The sequence below is a fragment of the Mugil cephalus genome, chromosome 6 (genome assembly GCF_022458985.1).
Source record: "Mugil cephalus isolate CIBA_MC_2020 chromosome 6, CIBA_Mcephalus_1.1, whole genome shotgun sequence".
In the NCBI taxonomy this organism is placed as follows: Eukaryota; Metazoa; Chordata; class Actinopteri; order Mugiliformes; family Mugilidae; genus Mugil; species Mugil cephalus.
Genome location: NC_061775.1, coordinates 10,183,974 through 10,211,055, shown reverse-complemented (window position 1 = coordinate 10,211,055; position 27,082 = coordinate 10,183,974). Strand labels below are relative to the sequence as shown.

The following is a 27,082-nucleotide window of genomic DNA, read 5'->3' as shown; positions in this document are numbered from 1 at the left end:
GGCGTGTGCTCAGCCGGCCAGGCCTAAAGTGCTGGTGCAGCGTCACTTGGTGTCCCCACTTACTTTAGCGGAGGGAGGGAGGGGCAGACGGGAACACTCGTGACTGCTTCCTGGTCTCACAGGTGGGAGATATGGAGGGAGAGCTGCTGTCACGTCATCGGGCATGAACACACACTTGCGCCGGCTATATTTAACCTAGCTCTCCTTCCATTTCTCCTTGACTACATAATGTGGCTGCCCTCTCTATGACTTTCTCTCTCTGTGTTTCTCTACTGTTTTCCGCAAAGAGAGATTTTATAGATTTGTGAGAAAACAAGGCGGCAGAGCTAATTGGTTGATAGTATTTCTATCAGAGGCCATTAGGCAAAACAAAGACTGTATTTGGGGTTGAACGGTTATGCACCAGGGGTGTGAAGGCGCAAATGCACATTTGAAACATACATCACTTGCATCTGGTTTTGAGCCGGGAGACCATGTAACTGTAAGTGGAGAGCTCTCTACTTCCTATTGATTTTCAGTCTGTCACTCTGCCAAACAAACTCCTTCCACCTCCCTCGTTCATCAGATAAGTTCAGGGCAATGTCACGCAGGACTGAGCACGACCACACGCGAACATCCGCTCGCCCACTCACACTCACTCTTCTTGGAGCTGCTGCGAGCAGCCAGGCTCGTCGTGCTGCCCGACTGGCTGTTGTCCTCCATGTTGGGGTCGAAGGCGGGGTTGACCAGGCCGGGTTCGTCCGACAGGAGGGCCACGGCCGCGGACGTGGGGCTGTCGTTGGGCAGCGTGGCGATCGTGAGCTCCGACGTGCTGTCGGTGCATTCGCCCTCCTGCGAGCGCCGCTTCCTCTCCGCTGAGAGCCCATAGTGAGATGCCCCTTTACACCTTTGAAAAAAACCAAAAAGATCAGCCTCAAACTCGGATTACAGAGCGGATGCAGTTAATACCAGACGAGACGTGCTGATGAAATGGTGGCATTAATGAATGACCGGATTGTGTAATTGACTAAATGTTGAAGCAGTCAGAGCGAGCGTCAACAGATTTATGTTCTAATGAAAAGGTCAGGTTCTCAAGAGTAATGTGAGTAGATTTCAGAGTCCCCTCCAGCGTGGAGCTTTCACACTGACCCCTATCTTCTGTTTTGGGACCGCCTCACACAAAGCCAGCTTATCTAACCTTAACACTCCAACAGGAGACCTCTCTGAGACGGCACACAGCCTGTACGATAAACCATAGCAACAAACGCTGAAGCAGAATACATTTTCTAGCGCTTTCGCTTAGAATTCACACGGCATCCCTCTGAGAATGTACCAGAAATGTCATATTTACTCAAATATAGAGAACAAACGGTTTCTGTTGCTTCCTTGTGACAGCATCTGTAATCGCTCGTGGGTTTTTTTTTTTTTTTTTCTCGTCTGTGTGTGAGCATCACTGACAGATGATTGAATACAAATGTAAGAAAACACCCATTAGTGAGGAGAGAGGTTGGGTAACTGCCACAAGATTAGAATATAAAACAGATCCCTTGAATGTTGTTTTCCTCAAAACTAAATCTAATTCCTAAGTTCCAGATGTCTTCACGCTGTCAACAACAGCACAACCACATTACAATTCCACAGCCTCTCTCTCTCTCTCTCTCCCTCTCATACACAGACACACTCGTGCACGTACCATGCTACGCGCCATAAAAGGTTTTACACACTGACAATATTAAATTGGGAATGTTTGTCTGTGAATTAAAGATATCCCAGCAGAGCAGGGTATTGTATTGTTGGAGAATTTTCCTCCATCTGTAAGCCATAAAGGCTTTGAGCTGACGCTTCATCAGAGGCAGGAATAACTCTGGCCTGTCTCTCCGGCTGTCTCTGCGGAGCCATCAGCACAAACATTAACTGGGTTTTAATGAGCTGGATCCAGCCCAGGCTCTGCTTCGACAGTAGCTCAGAAAAACAAGAGGAGGCGGCGTCCACTCTCCTGCGCTGAGAGGTCTTACATGGAGGCTGTTAAGCCAAAAGGAGGAGGTTAAGTAAAGGGAAGGTACAGAGCAGCAAAAGAAAAACAACATCACACGCAGGGGAGACATTTGAGCCCGTCGCCCTTGCGGCACCGCATCACCAGAAGCAGCATTTTGTCTCAATAACAGAGCTACCTGAGTGGCTCACGCACTCTGTCAAAATCATTTCATCCCGGAGCGGGTTCGACATCTCGCCTCTCAGCCTGATACAACCTCACACAAAGCCGCGGCGCCTATTGATCTCGCTGTGTGAGCTCTGTGACGGAGCGACGCTGCACCTGCGCGCACACAGGTTTGTTCTCGCGGGTCACACTTGATCATTCGGTTAGTAAATTGAACGCCACCAAGCACGTCCATGCAGCGACATGCCAATTATCTGAGTGAAGTGGGTGAACGGAGCAATATTTCAGTCAGCAGCCGAGGAGAGGGCAGCACTGCAGTCTGGAGGGCGCAGCAGAGGCTTTCCGCATGTCACTGCCGTTAAGAAGAATTAAAGCTGAAGGCAGCATCGTCTTTGTTCTTTAAAGCAGAAACTCCCTAAACAAATAGCAATGTGCACATAGGCTCAAAGGAAAATGCACAATGATCTGTGTTCCTCCTTGCAGCCAAGGCAACGCTGAAATATTCCCTAATCAAGTAAACCTTTCCTGCACACTGAAAACAAATGCAAAATGATGTTTACTGATTCACAGCTTATTGCTGCTGTGACCATTTCTATGTAAAGATGCCCTCCTTTACTTAAATTCCTCCCAGCTGGTGTTAATATCTTCCTCTATATATAGAGTCACTCCCTACTACGCTGACTGTTCAGTAGTTTCTGACCGAAACATTTCCTCCCTCTTTTTTTTCATTTTTTTTTCACACACACACACACGCCCTTTTGTTTTCGTTTCTTGTATCGAGGCTAACTGCGGGTCGCGCTGACTACATGGAACTGGAGACAGCATTCCCCCCCGTTTCACCGCGGCTAGTGGAAAATGGAAAACCACAGTCAGCCAGTGGAGGTGGGCAAATACCGTTGAATACAGGTTCATTCAGTTACATACATTTTCACGGACCACCCAAAATCTCAGAAAGATGTCAGCCAGCGGATTAATGAAAGCGCGCTGCACACAAGTCGCAGTGTGAGCCGCTGTCTCACCGTGGAAGATCTTAAGGGCTTCATTTCTCGCTCTGTGTATTCTAGAGCTCGAATGAAGATAATAAAAATAATCAAGGAAAAAAACATGCCGCGAGAAGCGCTGTGGGAAACGAGAGAGTCCCAGCCAGACAGAGGCCATCACAACAGTCTCTGAGATCGCCATTGTTTAGTGCATGTCTGGTTTATTAAAGACTTTGTCTGCCGTTAATTAAAATCTCCTTCCTCAAGGGGATGACAGTTGCCTTATAAGTAGTTGTGGTGGTGCGTTTTAATGTGTGACTTTGAACGTTAAGGCCAGAGTCGGCACTGTGTGAGGTTAAAGGAAGGGAAGCATGACAGAAAGCCCTTGTCTCTCCCACCAGGGTGGTCCTGGAGCTGTAGTGGCAAGGTAAGTCAGCCAATTAAGTGTTGCGCACCGGAGAGGTGAAGAGCTCGCCCATCCACAGAGCATACGGTACATACACAAACACCTTTTTCATTATGATGGAACTTTGAGTGCTTATGCAAAGCGATTGTAAAGTGCCGTTTTCCAGGGGATGATCACCAAGCTTACAGGGGGCTCATTAGCACTGCAGTATCCTTATCTCCGTTAGCCTCAGTTATCACATCATCTCTCTAAACCCAGGGATCTGCGGAGAGATAAAGAGCAAAGATAGCACAACATCCTCGCCGCTCATCCTCTCCTCATCCCTGGGTCTCTCTGTCTCCTCCCCCCCTTTTTCCTTCACTCTCCCCCTCAAAGTAACTACTACCCGCGATGCTTTCGGTGACACAGTGGTCACGCCGACGCGCCCTGGCTGTGACACAAACAGCCCCGTTCTTGTGATGTGAAATAAACACCAGCTCACGACTCATCAAAGCCCGTGAGATTCTCCAATCCTCTTTAGGGGTGAGTGGATTATCCTTCCTAACCCAAATACTCTCCCCGCTCCCTGACTGCCACGGACAATCGTGTTGGGCCACACTCCGCATGCAGCGCAAATTACCTCGGCTGAGGTGACAATTCCAGGTCAGGCAGCCAGATACAGAGACGGGGTTCGGTCTCTGTGCATGGTTTCGTGTCTGTAACACAGATGCAAATGGTTTGAAATCTAAAAGTCTGTGTGGCGTGTGTGTGGCTGAACTGACTTCGCCTTGTTAAGTCTTTGACTTTGAAAAAAATAACAGCAACACCTGACACTTAAGAACCCAGGAGCAAAGGAAAGAATCTCTGGTAGCGTGCTGATTATTCTCACTGAAGAAGGCGCGGATTACAGCAAGTGTGTGTGTGTGTGTGTTTGCGTGTGTTGTGTGTGTACGTGAGATACACTGTACAGTGAGGAAGAGTGAGAAGCTTAAATGTGACATGCATGTGTGGAGTGTATGCGCTAATGCATATGAGGATGAACGTGGTGGAAAATTCAGCTTCCTGCTCCGACTAAACCTTGAATGCGCCAAAAATATCCTTTTTTTTTTTTAAACCAACTGCAAACTACAAACAAAGAACAAACGGAATTCTGTTTCAGCTTTTCTAAGCATTGGTAAGAAAAACCTCAGTCTAGGAACTCTCCTCGTTCAGAATGACCCAAGAATAACTTGAGCATTAGGTCAGAAAAATGGCACATGGGCGACGTAGACAGTGTTCTGGTGCAGTGTGCGGACGAGCGGGGGTCATTAACAGAATTTATGTTGATAAAGGCTCGAATTGAATATCTCGCCTTAATTAGATTACTATATCAATTGCTTCTTTACCACGCTCTCGGGCCACACGCCAAACACATAAAGTAAAGTTTGATTGGGGGAGAATGGACAGAATGATAGATAGATTCATAGAGCGAGAGAGGAGAGAGCGACATAAAGACGGACAGAGTAATCCAGTTAATGATGAACTAGAGGAGTGTTAATCAGAGGATGCGCCGGTGTGTTGATTGGATCCGCCTGCTGTGAGGGGTAATCCCATCTGGTGCGTGGGGAGGGGGGCGAGGCCACAGCTACGGGGGACAGCGTCTGCTGCGACAGGGAAATTCGGCTTCCAAAAAAGACCTGCTAAACACACAGAGCAGGACGCGAGGCTCCGCTGGGTGTGACTCCTTACCGCCTTTGAAGATGTTTGCGTGCCGAAAAAATAAAAGTAAACGTGCACGTGGCGGCCTATAAATCCTACCTTTGTGTTTAAACTGCCCCATTGTGCTACGGTGGCTCGGCAGGTTTGGCGTGCTCGTCTGCGTCTGAGTGTTTACGAGATGAGCGGAGGCCTCCTAAGCCAGCGCGGTGTCAGTCGAGTCAGCCTGTTAGAAACGGCCCAAACTCTGAGTCATGGGTTTTTTCGGGCCAATCAATATGTGCGATCATCAGCCGAGCCCTGACCCCCATGATCGGGCTGGAGGAATATTTATGCGGTGTTTACTGTGTCAGTGTCTGGTTTCAACCGAGAGGTCAATCTCACACTCCTTTTGTCAACACAGAGGAAGAGCAGAGGAAGTACTAGAACTGATTTATTCTCCGGCCTGACTGGGCTGGATCTCAGCTTACTAATGCACCTTACATATGTGCACCTCAACAGTGGCTGTTTTCCAGCCCTGCAGTCAAACGCTATATGTATACGTATCTCACTGTAGTGCAGGGCACTGTAATCCCCACCACTCTACAGTATATGATCATAGAGAATCCCCACCAGGCTGCCGTCCCACACATCGCTCTTGGCGCCTTTTACCCTATATTTCTCACTCTTCGCCACACTAGCCCTTGGCAGTGTCCTGCTTTCTCTGTCCCCACGTGACGCGGTACAACTGCCTGGAACGCGGCCAGCGCTGGTCAGTCCAGCCCAAAGCCCTGGCACCCGGCAGGGCACCGTTCACGTGAGAGGTTAACTCCACACAGCTCTCCACTCTGCTGTCAGTTCCACTCTGTTAGCTGCCTGTTTTGCGGGCCGCTCAGATGGAACGCCTCCTACAGATTAGCCTGCTGGAGACAGGAGGCGGACGAGAGTATTCCGTGTTAAACACGTCAAGCCTCAGGACTCACAGACAGGGGCCGGTTTTAATCCAGTCGGAGGCAAAGGTTAAGAGACACCCGCTTTCACAATACGCTCGTCTTTACGAGGCTAAGAAAGTAGGGCAGTTGATGTAAATGATTCAGCACAGATATGGAAGCGTGCTGCACTGCGGAAACAAATAACACCTATTTTGGTTTGCTGAAACGATTTCTAATGAAATACCAGTGTCAGCCTCGTAGTGAAGCCTTCTCCGCACGGTGACACACCCGCTCCCTTCTCTGCCTTTCTGCTCCAATGGAGACACATCTAAGAGGAAGCTTCACTAAAGTAAACACTCTGACCCACAACTTGTTCTTCCTCATGCATAAATAAACGCATACATTTTTCATCTGTTGTTCTGTGGCTGTGTATTTACACATGCACTGTGCATACCTCAATTATACGGCATGAAATGTGTGTTTTAGTGCTGTTGTTCGGCACGTATTCGTTTTACGTGAAGCGCAACGTGGGATTTATGCATCGGTCTGTTTGTTTCTCGGCATGGTGTCCTCTACGTGTGTCCTTGGCCCATGTTTCCTTTCATGTTCGACTGTGTTGGCGCTTGCAGACTTTGTCTTCCCATGCATATGAATGGCCCCGCGATGGATTCCCTGGACACACTTCATGTTGGACCTCGTGAAAAGAAATAATTAAGCTGGTTTAATGTTATCTCTTTTCGAGAGCAGTGCAAGTTGATCAAGAGGGTAGACAGAGGGCTCTTAGCCTGATTTTTTTTTTATCTCTCAGCCACCCTCCCTATGGTCTTCACTGTATTTCTGGTTTGTCGGATACAATGAGACAGGAGGAGCTGTCTGACTACAAAACAGGGATTAATATTTAATCCAAACAAATCACTCTAATTAGTGAAGCCTGCCCCACACTTGGAGCGGACACGGAGTCCAGAGAGGCCGCAGTGTGGCGTGCTGCCTCTGACTCGAGGTTGACCCTGTATAAAAAAAAAAAAAGACTTGTATTGTCAGGATCCAGCGAGTGTGCTGCAGACGAGTGGCTAATCCTGTTAGGATGCGTCCATGCTGAAGACGTCCGGAGCTCGGGGCGCGCGCGCAGCTCGTGGTGATCAAACACCTCTTAGATGAGGGCTGAAAGGACGGAAGCTAAGCTAATCATAGTGTTTAAGACGTCTCAGCCTAGGCCCAGAAATGAACAGAGATTAATCATTAATGCTCTACAGAACTGTGCTGTGATTATCAGGGGAGGCCAAGTGGGCTGGGGGAGGGAATCAGCTAGGCCTAATTGTGTGTGTGTATTAGGAGGAGTATTACGAGATGAGGAGTAAAATGTCACCATCCAGTTGTTCTCCTATGTGGTAGTGTTCTGTTTTTATTGGCTGGTGCTGAGAGAGTCCAGTGGCTGTGGCCATATTAAGAGCTTCATCGCAGAATGACGTTAGTTACATCTACACACCGAGGGCAGCACAAGCTGCATAGTCTGTTTTCGAGGTGGCGCACACACACACACTGATGAGTGAGTAAGACAGATTACAGCCACTCTCATTTTTCCCACGCAACACAAACCCCGTGCGGTAATCACATAAATTGAAAGACTTCGGAAAACGAAAGGGGGAACGAACGGAGGGAGCGGGAGAAAGTGGAGGCAGGCCGAGGCGGTGGAGCTGGAGGCTCCTCCTGTCAAGAGTGTGGATAAAGACAAATGGTGTGCCACTGCTCTCTAGCCAGGCAGAAAAACAGCACGTCCGCGTTTGTCTGCTCCTGGTTTCTCTCTCTGTCATGTCATAATCAGCAAAAACAACCTGACTGTCACCAGCACGGACACATTCTCCAACACACACTGTCAATATTCCTCACTCTGTGGGCTTGGTGAGATGATTTCATTCACAAACAAGGCCTCAGTGGAAGGACCCACACAGAGGCTGCTCTGGGCGGCATCGTCAAGGTAACCATACGTACTGTATGTCCAGATGGAAAGCAGGCCCAGGAAGTGACCTTATACCCTCCTGTCTCCTCTCATCTCCCCTCTCCTCTGCTGCTGCTGCTGCTCCTCCCATCCTTTCAGCACGCAAACAAACGCGAGGACTTCACGTCTTCTAACGTTTCCCCGTATCACTCTTCATCCCCCTTCTCCCCTTCCCCTCTCCTCTTCAGCATCCAATTCCGTCCAGCACGGTCTCTCGGTACCTGCCCAAGCCAAAGCCCCGCTCGGCGAAAGGAGAGCGCACAATAAAATAGGGGATTTGTGAGGCGCTCCATTGTTCCATGTGTTCACGGAGCATAATGGGACGTTTCCGTTAGAGTGGAGCAAGGAGCAGCAGCACAGCTCAGGGACCGGAGAGCTCCGGCTTCAACATGAACTCCCTCACAAGGAGACTCTGGCGGCCAATGTAGAGCACAGTTCAGAGGAGAGGCAGTGCGGTGATAAGTGTAAAAGAGCAAAAAGACAGATGAAAAGGTTGGCCGGTCATTTGCTGAAGTGAATTTGCAAAATTTGCCACTTTTTCACAAAACAAGCGATGTCTAGATGTGAGCTCTGAGAAATTGTTGGCATGTCTCGCTGTGGTTGACATGCGTTATAATTAATATTAATCACGAAAATAGCTCACCAGTCTGTCAGTTACGGGAAAGAATAATGTTGACACACTGATAAGGGGTTTGCTTCCACGTTGGTCTGTGTTAATGGGGAGGTAACAGATGCAATATTAATGAAACCAAATAGCGTCTGCCAACAGGTGTGTGTTTATGTATCGCAAGCAGCTCTAAGTGCGCATGGAGATTTTGTTTCGTATTAAGTCTAACGAAGATAGTGTTTCCATAAAGGACCGTGTTGCGTGTTATTGACCAGATGCGAACCGAGAGCAGACACTCATGAATTTTTAACGCTGAGGTGAAGACTGTTCCATAAACAAGCACGGCGTAGTAACGGTGATCCATATGCTCGGACAGACTCAACATACATACACAGCGCTTAAAGTCTACGGCTGTGATCAAGGGAGCGCTGACATTTTGCTCCAATCAATACACAGTCCCACACGCTGCTAAAGAAGAGAGGGATAGGGAGAGAGGAGAGAGGTGCCATGGTGCAGTGCTGCTCTGTAGCATCCAAACTGTCCAGGACAGCAGACGCTTCCACTGCATCCCAGAGCCACGGCAACCAGTGACCAAAGCATCAGGGAACAATCGACAACGCTCTGGCTCTTATCACGTGACGACCCAAATGTAAACATTGCAAGTGACACCGCGCACAAAGATGCTGCATGGACACACAAACACAAACGGCTGGTAAAAGTGACCGGGATGCACAGGGACACACTGACAGCATGGTTTGTTGGTGGAGGGTGGTGGGGGTGGGGTGGTGATGCTGATGGAAAGGATGCAGGAGGAGGCTGAGAGCTGTACTCACAGTTCAGAATAGAGGATGTGCAGGTTACCCAAATTGTCTGTGTAGTTGGCCGGGCTGAGCCAGGGCAAAACCAGCAGCAACAGAGCCTTCATGGTCAACGCTCAGCTCTCCTTTCCCCTCGCTTCTCCCTCCACTCTCTTCCCCCTCCTGCCCGCTCCTCTCCTCTCTGAACTGTAGATGTTTTCTCTCCTATTCCCCCCCTCCTCCTCCTCCTCCTCCACCTCCAATGCTCCAAACCTGGCCGTGCTGACCCCCTCTCCTTCGCCCGCCTTCCTTCCTTCCTTCCCTCTCCAGAGGTGCTCTCTGATCCTGAATCAGACCCCCACTTCCTACCTTTTCAGCCTCTCTCTTCCCCCCTTCTCTACTTCTGCCTCTGTGACTTTCTTCCTCTGCCTCAGGCTGGCTGCCTGGTCATCTCAGCTGCAGAGGCAAACGGGCCAGTTGCCAGAGGTTGAAGACGGAGCGCAGCAGGAAGAAGAAGAAGAAGAAGAAGCAGCAGCGGCGGCGGCAGCGGCAGTAGCAGGTGCACAGAAGTCTCGCTATGGCACAGGAGGCAGAGGAGAAAGTGCAAAAAGAAGAGGAAGGAGACCCATGTAAAGGTGGCACATTTGGAATACAATTTGAGATGTGCAGCCCCTTAATCTGCTCTGGGCACTGGTGAGTTGTAAGAGGATTTGCGCTCGGATGCGCGTGTGTGCATGTCTGTCTCCCTCTGTGCGCGCGTGTTTGTGTGTGCGTGTGTATGTCAGGGAGAACGGTGCAGGCTGTGCCTTATACTGCAGCAGAAACCACCGAGGGAGGGGGGATGGAGCAGACCAAAAATCACACAGGATGGGGGGGTAGAGGTACCTGGTGTTGCTGTGATTGGCTCTGCCGTCTTCACGGGTGCGCACACGCGCACCCTCTCAGACATACATACGCGCGCAACCTCTGCATTCACCTCCCCCCCTTGCCTGCACACACGCTGGCCAGCGAAGGGGAGGACAGGGGGGAGGGATGCAATATGTTGCCTTCCAAACCCTCACCCCTCCTCTCCAGTGATGGACTATTCCCAGTGCAGCAGATTGGTCTGATCGCTCAAAAGAATCTGCCTACATGTGTGGAAAAAAAAAAAAGACAGCGCATGACCAAAACACACCGGTAAATCAATATTCTCTGCAGGGATGGAAGCTTGTTATTCTGCCTGACATGAATGAGGAAGATGGGCAAAACAAAACATGGAGAGGATTTGGAATAAGTCTTCACTGATCCACCGCTCAAGTAAACATTTCATTCATTCAGCCACTCATTCAGTTGCTCATTCATTCAATTTTGCAATACGCAAGGAGAGCGGGGAAGATAAAGGTGGATAGATGAGCGACACAGTCACGAAGATTAAACCCATCTGTCATCACCACATGTTTAGTGGGACTGTGCAGGGATGTTGGAAGCCGAAGTGACTCGGGGTAGAGGTGTGTGCTGACAGACTGTGTTAGGTGCTTTCTGATGAGAACCAGGATTCACTTGAAGGTGTGGTTTCATTATGAACACAGATACATTTCAGCTGCTAATTTCAGTGTATGAGCTTCATCCTTTTCTGCCTCTCTCATCTACCTGTGGTGAAAGCAAAGTAAGAAGGAGAGATGATAAGAACAACTTTGAATCCAAAACACTGCACAGCAACTTATCTATTTTCATTCCGCCTCGTCTGAATCCAACCTGCAGTCCCATTTCCTGTATTATTTATTTGGCTGTTCCACTCACGCCAAGCCAGTCCTTCTTTGTACCCTCTAAAACTATAAACGTCTTCTTTCTCTTCTCTTTCCCTTTCCTCCTCTTATTTACCCCCTTTTTACCTTTTTCTCAGTGTTATCCGATTTTCACAGCGCTGAGCCGTCTGCTACCCTTGAGAAAGACACTTAACTGGTGTAAATACCCTGTCTGAATGAATATTTCATGGATGGAGGTAGGCTGGTTACAGGCTGAATTTGTCTGTGTGTGTGTGTGTGTGTGCGCGCGCATCTGTGTGTTAATGCATGCATGCGTGCATACTGAGGCATAAGTTGTCCTGTGGTATTTGAACAGTGCGCACGGCAACGAGACCACAGGGCACGCAGGAAATGGGAAAGTAATTGGATTGTGACAGGATGCAGTTTGTGAACAGAAGCCAGCCTGCCCCACATGAGTCATTTCATACACTACCACATTAACTTGCGATCACAAAAACAGCATCCCAACCTACACATAATCTTGCTCTCATTACTGTTTTTCATTTCCCACTCACAGGAGCCAATTCCTCACTGTGACAAGACGTCAGTGTGCCCCCCCCAATAAACAGTACGTACATCCCATTTAATCATATTCTTGAAATTCTGCTTTAGTGAGACAACCTAACAACAGTGGGCAGAAAACAAAGGAATTATTTGTACATACATTACCAGGGTTGACGTGAAGGGGGGGGATTGACACTTTGGAATCGACTAGGTGGAATAAGAATCATGAAGGCTGTCCATCTTAATCCTAGCCCCCACTAAAATTGTCTTTTTGTTAGTTTGGGGAAATAAATACCCACACTTAGTACGCAGTTTCTACCACAGGTCACTTCTTAACGTCACACTTCGGCAGTAAAAGCCGTTTTAAGGCGTGACAGGTTGCATTCCAAGTTATTTATTCCACAGAAAGCCCTAAAAACAAGAAGACACCTGCAGGGTTTCCCTAACTCAGTCAGAGGAATGAGCACAACCTGCACCCATTCACTGTGCTACGACTCAGAGGGTTAAAGATGAAATTACATGTGTCAGTGCTCTAACTATGCAGGCCATCATGCATGGGGCTCATCAGTTTCTTTATGCGTGTATTTTTTTCCACATGCATTTCAAAACCGATTCCTGACTGGAGTTAAATTTTTAGTTTAAGTACAGCATGACATTACCCATATCAGCCTTTTCTGGACACGTCCACAAAGGTTTGCTTACCCACCTGTCTCTATGGCTATCTTTGAATATAAGTTGACCTCAGTATCTCTAATACAAACAAGGTCACACTCACAAGTAACTGGAACATTTAGACACAGACAGAATAAAATTACAGAGCATGCCAGAACTCCTTTTCCGTCAAGTGCTTACGCAAGCTTTGAAGAATTCCTCAGTGAGCTTAGGAATAGTACTAAAAAACAAGGTCATTCTAAACAAAGAAGAGGACACCACCATCACGCTCAAGGCAGAGGATCAGTGTACAAAACGTAAGCGTGAAAATCTGGATTAATTACTATGACTAACAACACTATGACTAGAAACATGACGGTGAGAGGCATTCAGAGGTAGACAACCAGTTCAGTGACTGCAAACAGCAGGCAGACATGTAGCTGCCTGTAAAAGGCTTAAAAAAAACAAAAGGAGGGGAAAAAAAAGAAAATACCTGGAGCTGAATTCTGTTCAAGCCCTCACAGGAAAACAAAGCCAACAAGAAATACCGCTGCTCGCATCGTTGGAATTATCTCCTTTATTGTAGCGAATGTGTCCGGAATGGCAATTTCTCCCACCAAAGGCCAACAAAGGTCACGGATGATTAGATTAATATGAAATCAGCTCGGACCAGATGGCGTGGCCGTGTCAACCATTCACAACCACTGACCCACTGCTAGATTTTTAGAGAAAGTCTGTTCTGCCGTTGCCGTGCTTCATACAGGGGGAAGAGCAGTGGCTAGACTACCCTTTGTTCCAGTAATACTCATCAAATTCAAGGTTCAAATGTGAGATGGAAAATCTGGTTCAACCTTGAAGCACAGACGCTTTATCTCTCACTGCAGTGTGTTATAGGTGCAGTGTTCTCCAAATTAAATGGTGAAATATATCAAATATGTACTGTACTGTACGTACATACTGTAGCTCCTATGCACCAAACTGTGACACAGTTTTCTAATCTGATATTCTGTGCTATGGCTGTGCTGTGTGTCTGGGAACAAGAATGACTTGATGAAATTTATGAAAATATCCCAGTCCTCACAATCCTAATTACTATTCTGTCATGGTTGCGAGACCTTTGCAGTCGTGGTTCAAATAGTAACCGCTTGGTTCATTTTTAGGGGGGAAGCTTGTGGCCATGGTAAAAAGACACAGTTCATTAAGAAATCAGATGCAATTATTAGTCCCTGACATTTGGCTGACCCATTCAGCCACCCCAACATCCCCCGCCTGCAGACAATAACAACATCACATTATTAAGTTTGTTAAATCTGTTCCAAACTCGACAAACAACAGGTCAATAATATTAACCGGCAAAAAAAAAAAAAAAAAAAAACACTTTAACTTTGCAGAATATGGAGAAGCCCCGACCGCCAGACCGCTATAGAAATGTTGAAATGGGTATTTCACTTTCTCATCCTTACACACAATGTGTAGAGTCATCTCTCTGGACGTGGCCTCTCACCTCTACAGATAACTAACTATGGGAGAGCAGCGGAATCCATCTGGGAGCCGGCCTCAGAGATACACACCTCATTATAACTTTCACACTGCGAAGGAGAAGGCTGGGGAAAATCTAACAGAAGGACAGAGCAGAAGAGACGTGTAAAGGGAGAAGAAGCATAAGAAATGAGAGTGTGTGTGCGTGTGGGCGGTGGGGGAATAAGACCCAGGGAGGGAGCGGGGAAAAAAGGGCAGTTTCTTTTGGAGTTTGAGGAGTTTTTTCAGCAACTCGGGTCTCCAAGTTTAAATGCAAATGAATGGGAAACACTCTGCTGCCCGTGTGTGATGTGTGGCGAGATGCACTAATTATCCCAGCGGCCTTTGGGCTATGGGAGTGTTAATGAGCATTAATGAAAATAGACCTAGACTGCATGAATCCAAAGTAGTGCCTTTAATGATATATAAACAGAGGAGTTTAGATGAAAGCCTGGTTGGGGGAAGAACTCTCCCCTTCGGGACTGGAGCTGTGGGTTAATAATGGGCCGAGCAGGGCGGGACGCTTAGAGTGTGTGTTTACTGCGGGTCACTGTAGTTTTTAGTAGAGAGCAAGGGTAAAAACTAAAGAGCAGCAATATCAGACTGAAAAGCACTTTATTTGTTTAATAACAATACTGATTATGTCTTAGTTTCCCTAGGGGTGGCTTCAGTGGTGTAAACTGTGTCTCCCCCTCCATCCTACCTGCTCTTGATGTGGTCTTCCAGTTCACCACGAGGCAGTGTTTCAGTGCAATGGTCAGCGAAGGGGCAAGCCACGGTCAGCTTGTCCAGCAGCTTGTGCACCAGCAGGCTGGGCTTCCTGCAGCTCTGCAGCATGAGGGGCGCGCGGCACACAGGGCAAAAGTCACTCTCCAGCAGGAAGCTGGTGAGACACTCCTGGCAGTAGGTATGTCCGCAGGGCGTGTCCAAAGGCCTGATGAGCGGCTGCAGGCAGATGTGACAGACGAGGTCGTCGTCCACCTCGTCCTGGTAGAGGTACTCGTGGTTCTCCTCCAGCTGGTGGCTGTGGCCGCACGACGCGCAAAGGCCGGGAGAAAAAACCTCATAGTCTGACGGGGAAAGAGGCAGGGCCGAGGCTTCTGCCATCGCCGCGGCAACTTCGGGCTCTTCGCTCTCCTCTCTGATGCTCATTTTAGGGCAGGATTTTGGGGTGTTATGTGGAATCAGCTAAGGTGGTCATTAAAAGGAAACATCTGTGAAGAAAAGAAGTCCAGTGTAAATACATACATATATATGTATATACACTTATTCATCAGCATGCAAATAACATTTTATGTGATAGCAGCTTAAGTTGGAGCCAATTTTGGCTACTTTATGTCCAGAATTTAAGGATTTTTTTTTAAGGGTCTTGAGATTATCCATGCGTTATTCTTTGTGTTCTGTTTGTTTGGCTAATCTTATCTTTAAAAAATACTATTGGGTAAATTTGTTGTTATGTTCATGAAACCACATGAGGGAAATCCCTCTTCAGTGGAACTGCTGTCAAATCATTGACATCTGGCATCGGTTTCAGAAAGCATTCACAGGCATTCAACAGTTTACTGAACATGACTGTATGTTTTGAATGTTTCAATTGAATTAATAAAAATGATTGAATTAATAGTAAAAAAAAAAAAAGTAGTAACTATAACCACCAAGGCGAAAAAAAAAAATGTGAAAATGCGGTGATGCTCAAGGATAAAGCAGCATCAAACTGATGACAAATAAAACACCTCAAAATTAGACCTGCAGCTCAGTGTTTGAGTGACGTACTTTGCCCCAGTGAACAATGAGACACAATGTTCATGGTTAACATTTCAGGAAACTAGAGTTTGAGCTACCAGCTATTCGTGAGCTGAGATTCTCGCTCTCTTTTTCACACACACACACACACACAAATGACTGCGGTGCATGATGTGTGCAGCAGTCCCCCAAAACTTTTGTCCCCTCCGCTTGTTTGATTTTCTCCGCTGGCGCGGAGAACAGATATCGAGCCAGTGAGATTTCTTCTCTGGATGCAGGAGCATCAATACTACTCATCTCAGCAGCAAGTGCAGGGACAGAAAAACACAGATAAGTCTCGGGCTCCCTGCACAGTGTGCTGCATGACAATCGCACACCACTGTTAATCCACAGTGGGATGCGACACATTTTCAAACGTGCCAAGTTATTTATTTTTTTTCTTCCTTTTCTTCTTCACAGGTCTACATTGTGCTCAGCGTTGTGATCGTGCCAGGGATCACGTCATATCCCAAACAGGCTGGCTCCTCGAGCACATGGACACAAACAGATGGGCTCAGTCAGGCACACGTCACCTTGGCAACAGGCATCTTGTTGGCGCTCGACTTGCTTTGTTTCTGGACCCACTGTTGGGTCTTGGCTGCTTAATTAGACGCTAGATCTTATTAAAAAAAAAAAATACCAACAACAAAACTTGTGCTTGGAGATACAAATAGAACACAAGCGCTAGTTCTGTTTTAAATTCCCGTGCACTTGTGCTAAATGAAGAGAGTCCGACGTGAATCACCATGTACGAATATATTCAGATCTGCCACCAGGTTGTGAGAACAAACAGGCTGGCACCATTTATTTTTACATAATCCGTATGAAGTTGTCATGCAGCAGCCGTCGGTGGGTCCGGAAGGAAAAGGCTAATAAGTAGAGGTTGAACTCTCTTTATGTGGATGAACTTTCCGTCCAAGAACTTGTGGTGGCATGGCTGATTCATCACATACCGCGGCACCTGTGGGCTGGCCTGACCTATGGTGCAGAACACCCTCATCATTACACAGGAAAAATGACAGAGAGAAAAGAACAAGCAGAGAGAGGGCGAGAGAGAGAGAGGGAGAAACCAAATGGAAATGAAAACATGAAAAAAACATGATTCATAGTTAAAGAAAATGAAAAATTGAGACACTTTGATACTCCCCAGCAAAATATCCTTTAAGTTTGTTCTCTTCTCTCGGGAAACTGGTGTTAAAAGAGAGACAACAAGAACACGCAGTTGAGAACAAACAAGGACATCCCATGGAAATTGGTGCCTTTGAAATATGTGGACAAGAAAATACAGAATAGTTCTCTTTGAAACGGTCCCCACAAATGATCTTAAAAAGATGATGACACTTGTACAACACAGAACAGAAGGAAAAAAACATGTCTCCTGCATTATTTATTCAACAAACGTATAATAGATGTAACAATCCTCTGCACCCCTGGCCTCAGAAACTACAGCTGGAGTTTTGCATAAGTGTCTGACAACAGCTCGCTGAGAATATTGACCCCTTTTCCATGTAACAGCGAGAGGCTCGACGTTTTTCCTGCTTAGAACCTCCTCCAAAGCACGACAATGAGATCCGTTTGTTATTCTCGTACCATTTCCTCAATTTCTTCTTTATGACCCATCCCTGGCTTTGAGAGGGTCCTTATGATCTTTATCTTGTTGAAATGTTCACTTCCTGTTTAACTTTGAGACAAATGGCTTCAAATTATCTTCGAGCCCTCTTTGATATGATGAAAAATTCGCCGTTGAATCACCGCATTCTGCGACCCCAAACTATGACATTTTCACAACCTTACTTCAAAGTCAGTGTGGGATTCTTCTTCTGAAAAGCTGCCTTTTAGTCACACTATTCCAAAAGGCCTGGTATGTAGCGCGCCTTTCAAATGCAGAGACAACAGCGCAGCCAAAATAGGTTTAAATGAGACAGGTCCCATCTGTCACTGGCACCCAGTCTGGAAACCCACATTCTAAAATGATTGATCTGACAGTCTGAGAAATGTCTTTCAATTTTCGATTTTTAATTTAGAAAAAAGCTTCTAATCGTCGATTAGTGTGTCATTTGTTTGAGTACAAACCCATGATAAATGACAAGTAATTCAAAAGGTGTCACACGGATGTAGCGTAACACTCGGAAAGCACTGCTCTTTAGTCTGAAGGAAACATGGATGATATCTTTAGCACGCTAACCGCCTGCTTGGAATGAGGATCACACAAACTACCATGCTCTCCTGCATACAAATACATGTTCTTACATGCAGACATACACTGACGCATGTAGCCACACACCCTCTCTTATGAGAGGATTCGGAGGACACACCCATGTCGGAGGAGCATCAGCTCTCTCTCTCGCTCATTCCTTATCCCTCAAATGACAGGACAATAAAGCCACGCGGTCCTGTTGGACCGCAGCTTTGCTCTTAAGACAATACAAGAGAATTGCCTGAACCTACATATCAGTCATGATTTATTAACGACTACACAATTCAAAGAGAAAAGTGAAGCTTTCAAGTCCCATGTGTTCTCACTCTGTCTGAATTTCTCTTTCAGTTTTAACCTCAAAGTCAAAGAAAAGCAGTGTTTAGATTGTAAACACAATAGCACAGGTAAAAGAATTTCTTTTGTAAAAGCCTCGGCTCAATGGGCTGTTCTGATCCCTTTCAACTATCGAGAGCGGGGGAGAGCTATTTGCCTATGATGGCCTTTAACTTCTTCTTCACACATTGCACATTTTAAGTAAATATGGCTGTTGATTCACTCTCGAGCTTCTCTCCTGTGATCTGAGACGACTTGACGAGTTAATAATGACACGAGGCTGTGCCAAGTCAGCTCCTTCCACTGACAACTGAATGATCTCCCAGTCGCGGCGCATGTTTATCTGCATCAGCAGACCAGACCCCACTGAGCTAGCATGTTGCTATGTACACATCCACTCCTAATGTTCAACCAGAGAAATCAAATAATGTCTTATCAATCAAACACCACACACCTTAAGACTGAGAAGCTCCTTTCAGCCAAATCAGATATGCTAGAGTGCAGAATGTGCGCGACCTTCCTTTGCACAGCTGCCTTGTTAATCATTGCAGATTTTATGCAATGATGTTGTGCTGCAACATAGCGATATATCTACAATACATGGTGCTGTATAAGTTTAAATGAAAGGGAGCACACCGCAGCAGGTGTGGCCCCACATTGTCAAGACCATAAATGTGTGTGTGATTCATGTGAATAAGAGACACACAATCATAGCGAGCAGACAGAATGAGTGGGAGGGCGAAGTCGCACACGGTCGTATCAGTTAATCACATCATCATGAGGACCACAATCACCTGCTGATACGAGATCGGCACAATGGTTGCAGATATGTCTGTAGGTCTATAAACCCCAGCCCTGTGCACAGCTAAGCATGACGTAGCCTGGAGATACACACACAAGGTGTATCTGTCAAATCCAACACACGCAGAATCCACAACAGAGTCTGTTGTGTTCAGACACGTCCCTGATATGCAGTAAAATTCCAGAAAGCGTCTGTTTTGTAACTGCACAAAACAAAAAGCAGAAACAACAAGCAGCACTTCAGTGCAAAAGGACAAATGAGTGACCACAACCTTTTGTAATGTGACTCATTGTGAATCATTCGTGCACCACTCTACCTGCGTTCAGAGAATCTACAGGAAAAAAAACAAACAAATTGAACAAACCAGTCTGATTCTGTGTCATCTTCATAACTTAACAGGCTGTTGGTGCTTTTAAATCCGGCACATTTTGCTCCATTTAAACTCACTGGAAGTGGAGCAACAGCGTGAGCATAGTAGTATTACCTGCCATGCCCTTCCTTTAATCTTGTCAATCGGTTCTTGTGTATAAACGGCGGCCCCGTCTATGAGGTCATGGCAATCCCCCACGGTGAGTCTGAGCCTGACCTGACACCACAGTCTGGGAGAACAGCTGCAGGCAGATGTGGAGCTCTGATCTGCTGTTTTTTAACATCAGATTGGCTGAGTGGGTCAGTACAGGCTGAACTGAACGCCCCCACACACAAAGGTAATAAGAGCAAACAGCATTATCATAGGTATGATCTACACTCACATGTAAAGTGCAGGTAAAAACATTCTCACAAACTGATGCAAATGACGTCCATGCAAATACCACAGTGCACAACACTGCAACAATGTTTTATGACTGCTAACAGTCATAAAGTCGGTCAGAGTTTAACTGTTGAAGCGTTTTAGAAAACAACAATCATACTTTGACTAAGACTTGAATGGGGAAGTATACTTACATGACTTCATTAGCGAAGTTCACTTTCCACACTGCAGTTCACCTGGACAGGTAAAGCCTCGCAGAGGGTGTAACATTAAACCATTCAGAGAGGAGGTGGGGAAGGACAGGAGAGTTAAATGACTCCGCAAAAAGGACTTTGTCCCAGCCAGAGAGTCTGCCGATTGGCTGCTGCCAAAGAAACTTCTCAGCCAAAGAAACTTTATCCTGCTGCCGCTCTAAAGGGAGTTCTTTCTCCCCGAAGCAGGAAGGATTGCTCCTCTGCGAGCTCAGGACCTGCTCACCCCCAACAGGCCAAGGTGATCAGGAAGTGGCAGAGCTGAGGGGCGGGGTCAGAGAAAAGGTAAACATGGGGAAACTGCCCAAACCTGCTCTATGGGTTCAGTGGAAGCTGGAGTTTCGTATTGAACATAGGAAGTGAAAGGTTAGATGGTTATATGAAAAGCAGCTGAAACATGGGCACTGGCACCACTAAGAGCCAAAACTGTATTTTTACTAAAATGTTTGAATGGAATGCAAAAGCCGCCCTTTTAAACTCAATAAAGGTTAAAGAAACAGTCAAATGTTAGATGTTCCCCTGAACATTTGTTGACATATTGCCCTGTTCTTTAACAAGAAGCCCATAATCTGAGTAAATGACATGTCTCATATTTAGATAACGCTGCCTCGTACAGCGAGGATTTAGAAATGTGTACAACACACACACTGTAATGCTTGTTACTTGTATGGGGCTTTCTTTTACGTTGTGGCTTCTCTTTGACAATAGCCACTTACATGAAGCCATGCGCGTGACTCCCGGCTTTGTACAACAACTGCAGTTATCCCTGTTTTCAGATGTGGCTTCCCTCTCCCCTGCACTGTTCTTTAAAAGCCACAGTCTATCAGCCACTGGATGAATGCAAAAAAAAAAAAGTAAAAAAAAAAAAAAGACAATTCCTCATGACTCATCTCGTGACGCAAGCAGAACTGAATCATTTACCAAGTATAATGGAAATTTTCTCAGCGCACAGAGAGCTGTACCCACTAGTCTGCACTGATCGAGGGGCATTTTCGTTGCATTTTTGTCTTCATCCGTAATTTGCACTGACAGGTCGGACTATATGCAAACACACCGTAGGCTGTGTGTTACTCCGCCACGCAACATCTGTCACTGTGATGCAATAAATACGCAGAAAGGCGACCGGACAAATATTTAAAGTGATGAGAATATGTGAATATTTGACATAGTCATTGTTTTCTATAGGGACACTGCGTATTTTACACATAAGTTTTCTGACTTAAACCTTTAGTGAATGGGCTGTCATCAAGCCTTATATTAAATAGGTAGTTGAGGACAATAAGAGATGAGAAAAGAAAGATATTCTTTTTTTTTTCTGACGTGCAGGTTTTTCAGTAGATCCGTTGCATTTCCATGTAACTCTTTCGCCTGCTGCAACAAATATGTTGATGGCAGAAACTAAAATGTGTCCGTTGGATTCTAAAAGTTAAAAATAGCTGTCAGGCCCGTGTTTCACTTTCACTGGAAAGATGAGGTTGAACTAGCTATAGTTGCGTCACTGCATGAATGAGGGCCAATGAACAAATAATAGTGGTGGTGACCTTTACAGCTCACACATGTCTTTTCACATGATAATTCTCCTCTTCTCTCCTCTCATTTGGGATACTACAGCAGGACGTCAGTGGAAAACAAAAATAACGCGGTGCACCGCCGCAGTGAACTCAGAGATTTTGAGTTTCTTGAACTCTCTGTTCTCTTCTTTGAAGTGCTGAGTGGAACCTGCATCCTGTTTCATTTCTGCTGAATCTTCAGCTTCCTGCTGCTGGAGTGTATCTGAACACCGAAGTGCAGGTGAAACCAATCTCCTCCATCTCCATAGGACGCCTTCTCGCCTTTCTCTTATTTCTCTTTCGCTCTCTGACAGACACGGTGCACACTTTTCCCGCTCGCTCCATGTCCTCTCAGTTTAGCTGAGCCTCACATTCCTCAGACAGTCCCTGTCAATGATTTGAATTCTAAGTGCAGATGAGAATGCAAAAGACCTGGTTGATACAAAGACAGCATTGGTAACTTTTTCTATCCGTTCTCATGTGGCAGTGAAAGGTCGGTCGGCTGCCTCGCTCCCACACAGCATCCATATTTCATGTAACTAATGCAAATGCCCTACCTAGAGTGAATATTGAAGAGGGGAAACAGCAGAGGGGGGATCATCAAATAGACGCAATTGAGCTGGCTCCGACATCACCACAGATATGACGCGCTGCTTGTCTTTCTGCCGTGATCATTTTTGCACAGACGCTGTGTGGGTGCATGTGTCCCTGTGTCGTGTGAGAACAGTTGTCAAGAGAAGAAGAGAGAGGAAATATTTGTGAATCGGTCAAACGCAACGTGTGTGAATCTTTTTAAAGGTGCTCTTCTTAATTCCAAAACAACGACACCTCAGGTTGAGCCGTCCTTTACCGACTTTACTTAAACAAGTCTCTATTTTGACTGTTCTTGCTACGTAAACAAATACGACTACGGTGCAGGAGGAATGCAGTGACTATGTTAACTGTTTTGAATTGGAGAAAAGGCAGGCCACGGGAAGAACGTTAATGCTCTGATCAGGGCGGGACTCACTTTACTGTAACAAAACCCATTTCATTATATGTCTCTGAGCCCAACCAAAAATCCCCTGGAAATATCTGTACTTACCTCAGACTGCCAAACTAGCAGGTTGGCTTACAGTACCAGTATGGGTGTGACTCATTTTCGATTTAGCCAGTGTGGGAACAGTAAGGAAGCTAGGTATATGACTTAGGGTTATGTAACCAAAAGTCTCAAGAACTGGATGGATTACCATCAGGCTCTGTGTGACATTCTTGACATGCTGCTGATTAATTGCAGTGACTTTGATAAACTCTGATATCACCTTCTGCAGGTCACATTGCTCATTTAGGCAGTCGGACGTCTCAACTGATTCCCAGATTGGCACAGAGATTCCCAGAGGGTAAATCCTAACGACACTGCCGCCGCGTCACCGCAAGTTAAATGTTTCAATCTTAGGCTGAGTTGAATTTTCATCAGCCTCAACGTTGTGTTCAGTGTCCTGTAGTAAATATTAGCGTGCAAAACTAAGATGGGCAAACATGATAAAGCTGTTCGCATCAGCATGTTGACATTGCCACTACAAACACGGTGGCATTGCTGACATTAGGCTTTAGTCTAAGCAGAGCCGTGCATGACTTCAGCTCACAGGGCTGCTAGCATGGCAGCAGTAGACTCTTGTTATTGATACTGACATAAAAAAAAAAAAAGAAGTGCATCTAATAGCTTTACAGTTGCGGTCTAGTTTCATTTTCTTTTGATCTGACCCGACGTGTCAGATCATTTCTGGTAAATTGAACTCTTTTGGAAAGCAGTAAAGGGCTGCCTGCTATGGTGAATGTTACTCTTGAATTATGAAATAATTGGAGAGATGGTGAAATTATCTGATGGAAAAAATCTTACATTACATTCAGGTTAACCAATTCCTGCAATTGGCCCTGACTTCTGCCTGTACGGGACAAGTTTAATTCATTATTAATCGTAGTTTGGCATTCAGACGTTGTGTATAATGACTGCGTGGTTATTTTTAGTTATAGTCTCTTAGACAGGTTTATCTCCTCTGGGTTGGTACGGTAGTCAGAAGGAAGCGATGCTTTTAGACTTTGTCCCAATGCCATATACTGTGTAATTACACAACACACGGTGCAGGCCTGTGACGCACATTCATGTACTGTAGAAAAGAGAAACAATTATTATTTATGACATTCCTATTTGCCGGTTAATTCCCTGCTTTACCCTCAGATTGGGAATCTAATCTCAAATAACATCTAATTTCCCCTATTCCTTTTCATCTCTCTCCTCTGTACCTCTTCTATTTTTACACCATAAAAAAAGGTGTTGCAGTCGTTCTTCTTTTGCCGGGACAAAGTTTTCTGAAGAAAACCTCTTCAATTCCTCCACATAATCCTCCACCGCCTAATTCAAGGTGGCATCTGGAATACACGAGTGTGCTCCTGTCTCATATTGTTTCCCTCGGCCTTCACTCACAGCTGTAATAAAATGTGGCTTTCCATCACTCCGAGAGCCACACATGCGAGCGTACGCACTTTGCTTCCACATATATACGCGCTAAAATGCCCACATCAGATGGGAGCCAATCTATTAGTCTCTGGCTTGACACTGCTGGCCCGCTGCCACCTCCACCTCCTCTAGCACGCTCCAGTCTGGGGACTAGACAAGACGTCAGAAATGTTGCGTTTTTTTTGGAGCGTTGTCGTCTAAGCGTTGCACTTCTCAGTTATTACTGCTGCGCAAATTTGCGTCGTGATGAAGTAGGCCAGTCGATTTTAATTTTCACCATCCGAGATAATGTAATATAGGGAAATAATGACGTGTTCAATAAGTTATTAGTCTAGTGTCACGAGGGGCTCTGCTTTTGACTCGGGGAAAAGTGCCTTGCATGAGTGCAGAACACGCATGTGTGTGTGCCGCTCTATAAGCAGTAATCACTGGTGTGCATATCATCATTCATAGCACAGGGGACGGATGGTGTCATTTGTTATGCTATTTGTCAAATGTCACAGTGACACCAAGACAGATTGTAACCAAAAAAAAAAGAAAAAGGGAAGACATTTGTACATGTGGGACAGAAGGGACGCGTGCTAAGCAGAATACAGAATCAGAAGAATACAGGAAAGAAGAGAGAGAGAGAGAGAGAGAGAGAAAGAGAGCCAGATCTGAGATGAGTGGTGTGTCTGATTCAGTTTTCAGCGTTCAATCGGTGGTCTGGGTCCCGGGAGGAAGTAGAGCGCTGCTGTTCCAGCAGGTAACACAGCAAACGCCAAGCGGCAAATAAAGATGAATGCACTTAATCTCTCTGCTGCCAAAACTACATCTTAGCACTGAGACACATAATAAAGCCCCTCCGCACACACACACACACACACGTTAGCCATTAATCCGGCACCGGTTCCACTACTGAAATGTTAACAGTGCTTTCAATAAAATCTACTATGTGACCCTGTGCCAAAGCCTGAATGTGTATGCGTTTAGACTGAAGTGAAGCGTGTGTGTGTGTGGTAGGAAAACTGGAGCAGGGCCACAGGTGCTTGACAGCGGGACAGTCTCATTAGCCTGGTCCAGTGTGAGAGGCTATCAATGACCCCTGCCAACCTCGTATGTCACTCACAAGCTGCCTTTGGTAACTACGCAATAAGCCTGACTGGCCGCAGGTACTGGAACAGAAGAAGGCCGATTCACATGCCCTTCACTGTGAGGAATGATACAGCATATGTACTAAATTAAAAAAAGGCTGGGATTTTATCTAGAAGCAGCAACGAACAAATGACTGGATTATGTAAATGTGCATCGTTTTTAACACCTGCTATTAAAGTAAACCACACAGATAAATCGCTTAGTTTATTAAGTCCACTTCATCAGTGCCCCAGACAAGTCCTCAATATCAAAGTAGCAAGACCTTGGCGCCACTGAAGCGCTGTGAAAATCCACTGAGACTAGATAGCAATCGGAGAACATCCACAGTCTAATTTTCCATGAAATTTCTATCAGGATGTGTGTGGAGGCTGCTTCCTTGCAGCACCTTGAACCTGGCAAATGTCACGCTATGCCCTCCAATTTCCCCTCTACCCTCTTTTCACAGTGTTAGCAATAGTTGCATAAAGAGAAGAGTCAGGTTGTAGTTAAAAAGTGCCCTGTTAGGGCCTGTGTTGGTCTTCCTCCAATCATTTCACGGTGTTTCCAAGTGATTAAATTGGGCTTATGATGCAACAGTCCAGATGACCAGGACTTACAAGAATGTGAACAGACGGAGTCATTCATCACGGGCCGTAATCCTCCCATCCTTTATTAGACAGTCACTCCGCTCAGCTGCCGTGTAAACCGTGCACATGCATGAGAGCCTAGCATGACAACAACATGTATTCGGCGGTGGTGCAGGAATGCACGAGAGCACGCACAAATGCATGCAAGCTCGGTGACACTGGAGGGGAGATGACGAGGGCCGAGGGCCTGTTTCCGCTTTGTGTTTACGAAAGCAAACATCATTTTGGGAGAACGCTGAATGAATTAGGCTTCATAAATATTCACAAACCTCTCCTCCTACCGTGATTGTTCAGCTGCGGTTCCAAAAAGCCTTAGATGTTTGTAATTTACGAAGGGGCTCGGAAATCTTATGAACACGCTGGAACTCAAAATGCTCCTTTGTTGAGAAAAAATATTTATGTATTCAGAACGAGGCATAAAACCTTGCCGTGAAATGCCGGGGCCATGTCACATTAATACAAACTTATAAATATTAGAGTGTAAATGTTCTGCTCGGCTGTCCTTACCAAACGACTGTTATTATGTCAGCCTGTCTGTTGCTATGGAAATGGCTCACTAATACCTAGCGCAGGTTTGTGTTTTCCTCCCCTGTTTTCTGTGAGGCTTAATGTCCCTCGCTACTGCCGCTGCAGTATTTCCCCGTTGTATTGATTTTCACCGTCCAGTGCTTGTCTCTCTGTGTTGCTATAGTGGAGCCTGATGTGTTGCTCTTGCCATTTTCCTTACTGCTCCAGTCACGGCCGCTGCTCTGCTCTTCAGCTGACCACCAGTGGGCAACTCCTTGATGTGAAACGTCTTGATGGCTCTCACTCAGCCTCAGGGTGCAGCTTTTCTGCTTCACATTGATCTGGACATCAGAGGAATACTGCATAAAGATATACCTGTGTGTGTAATAACTGCTGCAATATTACCACAACAGCTACTGTATTAGCACAAGTTTACTGTAATCTGTTGTATATATATACATAAAGACAAAATATATAGACATAAAGACAAAAAGAAGAGATTAAACTGATGCCTTTTCTCTGTCCATCTCTCTAGAGTCGCTCCGTTGGGAGCTGATTAAGCAAAGACCTGCCTTTGTTTGGTTGGGCTTTAAGGCAGCAGTGGACAGAAGAACAACAGAGACTAGCCGTCTGAGAACCCCAGAGAATTTGTTTACAACTGTATTTGAATTGTCCCTGTATTGAGAT

At 46.0% G+C, this 27,082-nt stretch overlaps 1 protein-coding gene across 4 annotated transcripts in view; it reads right to left on the bottom strand.

Annotated features, from left to right (window-relative positions):
* The window catches only part of lnx1 (ligand of numb-protein X 1), a 30,424-nt gene extending 10,108 nt beyond the window's left edge, over positions 1-20,316 (bottom strand). Inside the window, exons 1-3 of one of the 4 annotated variants that reach the window (XM_047587421.1) lie at positions 20,025-20,316; positions 14,669-15,179; positions 633-886 (exon numbers count right to left, since the gene is read on the bottom strand). In XM_047587421.1, coding sequence (XP_047443377.1) covers positions 633-886; positions 14,669-15,117 — 703 coding nt within the window. In that variant the 5' untranslated portion in view covers positions 15,118-15,179; positions 20,025-20,316. Of the gene's footprint in view, positions 1-632; positions 887-9,544; positions 9,747-14,668; positions 15,180-20,024 lie in introns of those variants that run through there. The other 3 variants (XM_047587422.1, XM_047587423.1, XM_047587424.1) reach the window with 3 other exon arrangements.
* Positions 20,317-27,082: the final 6,766 nt, after the last annotated feature.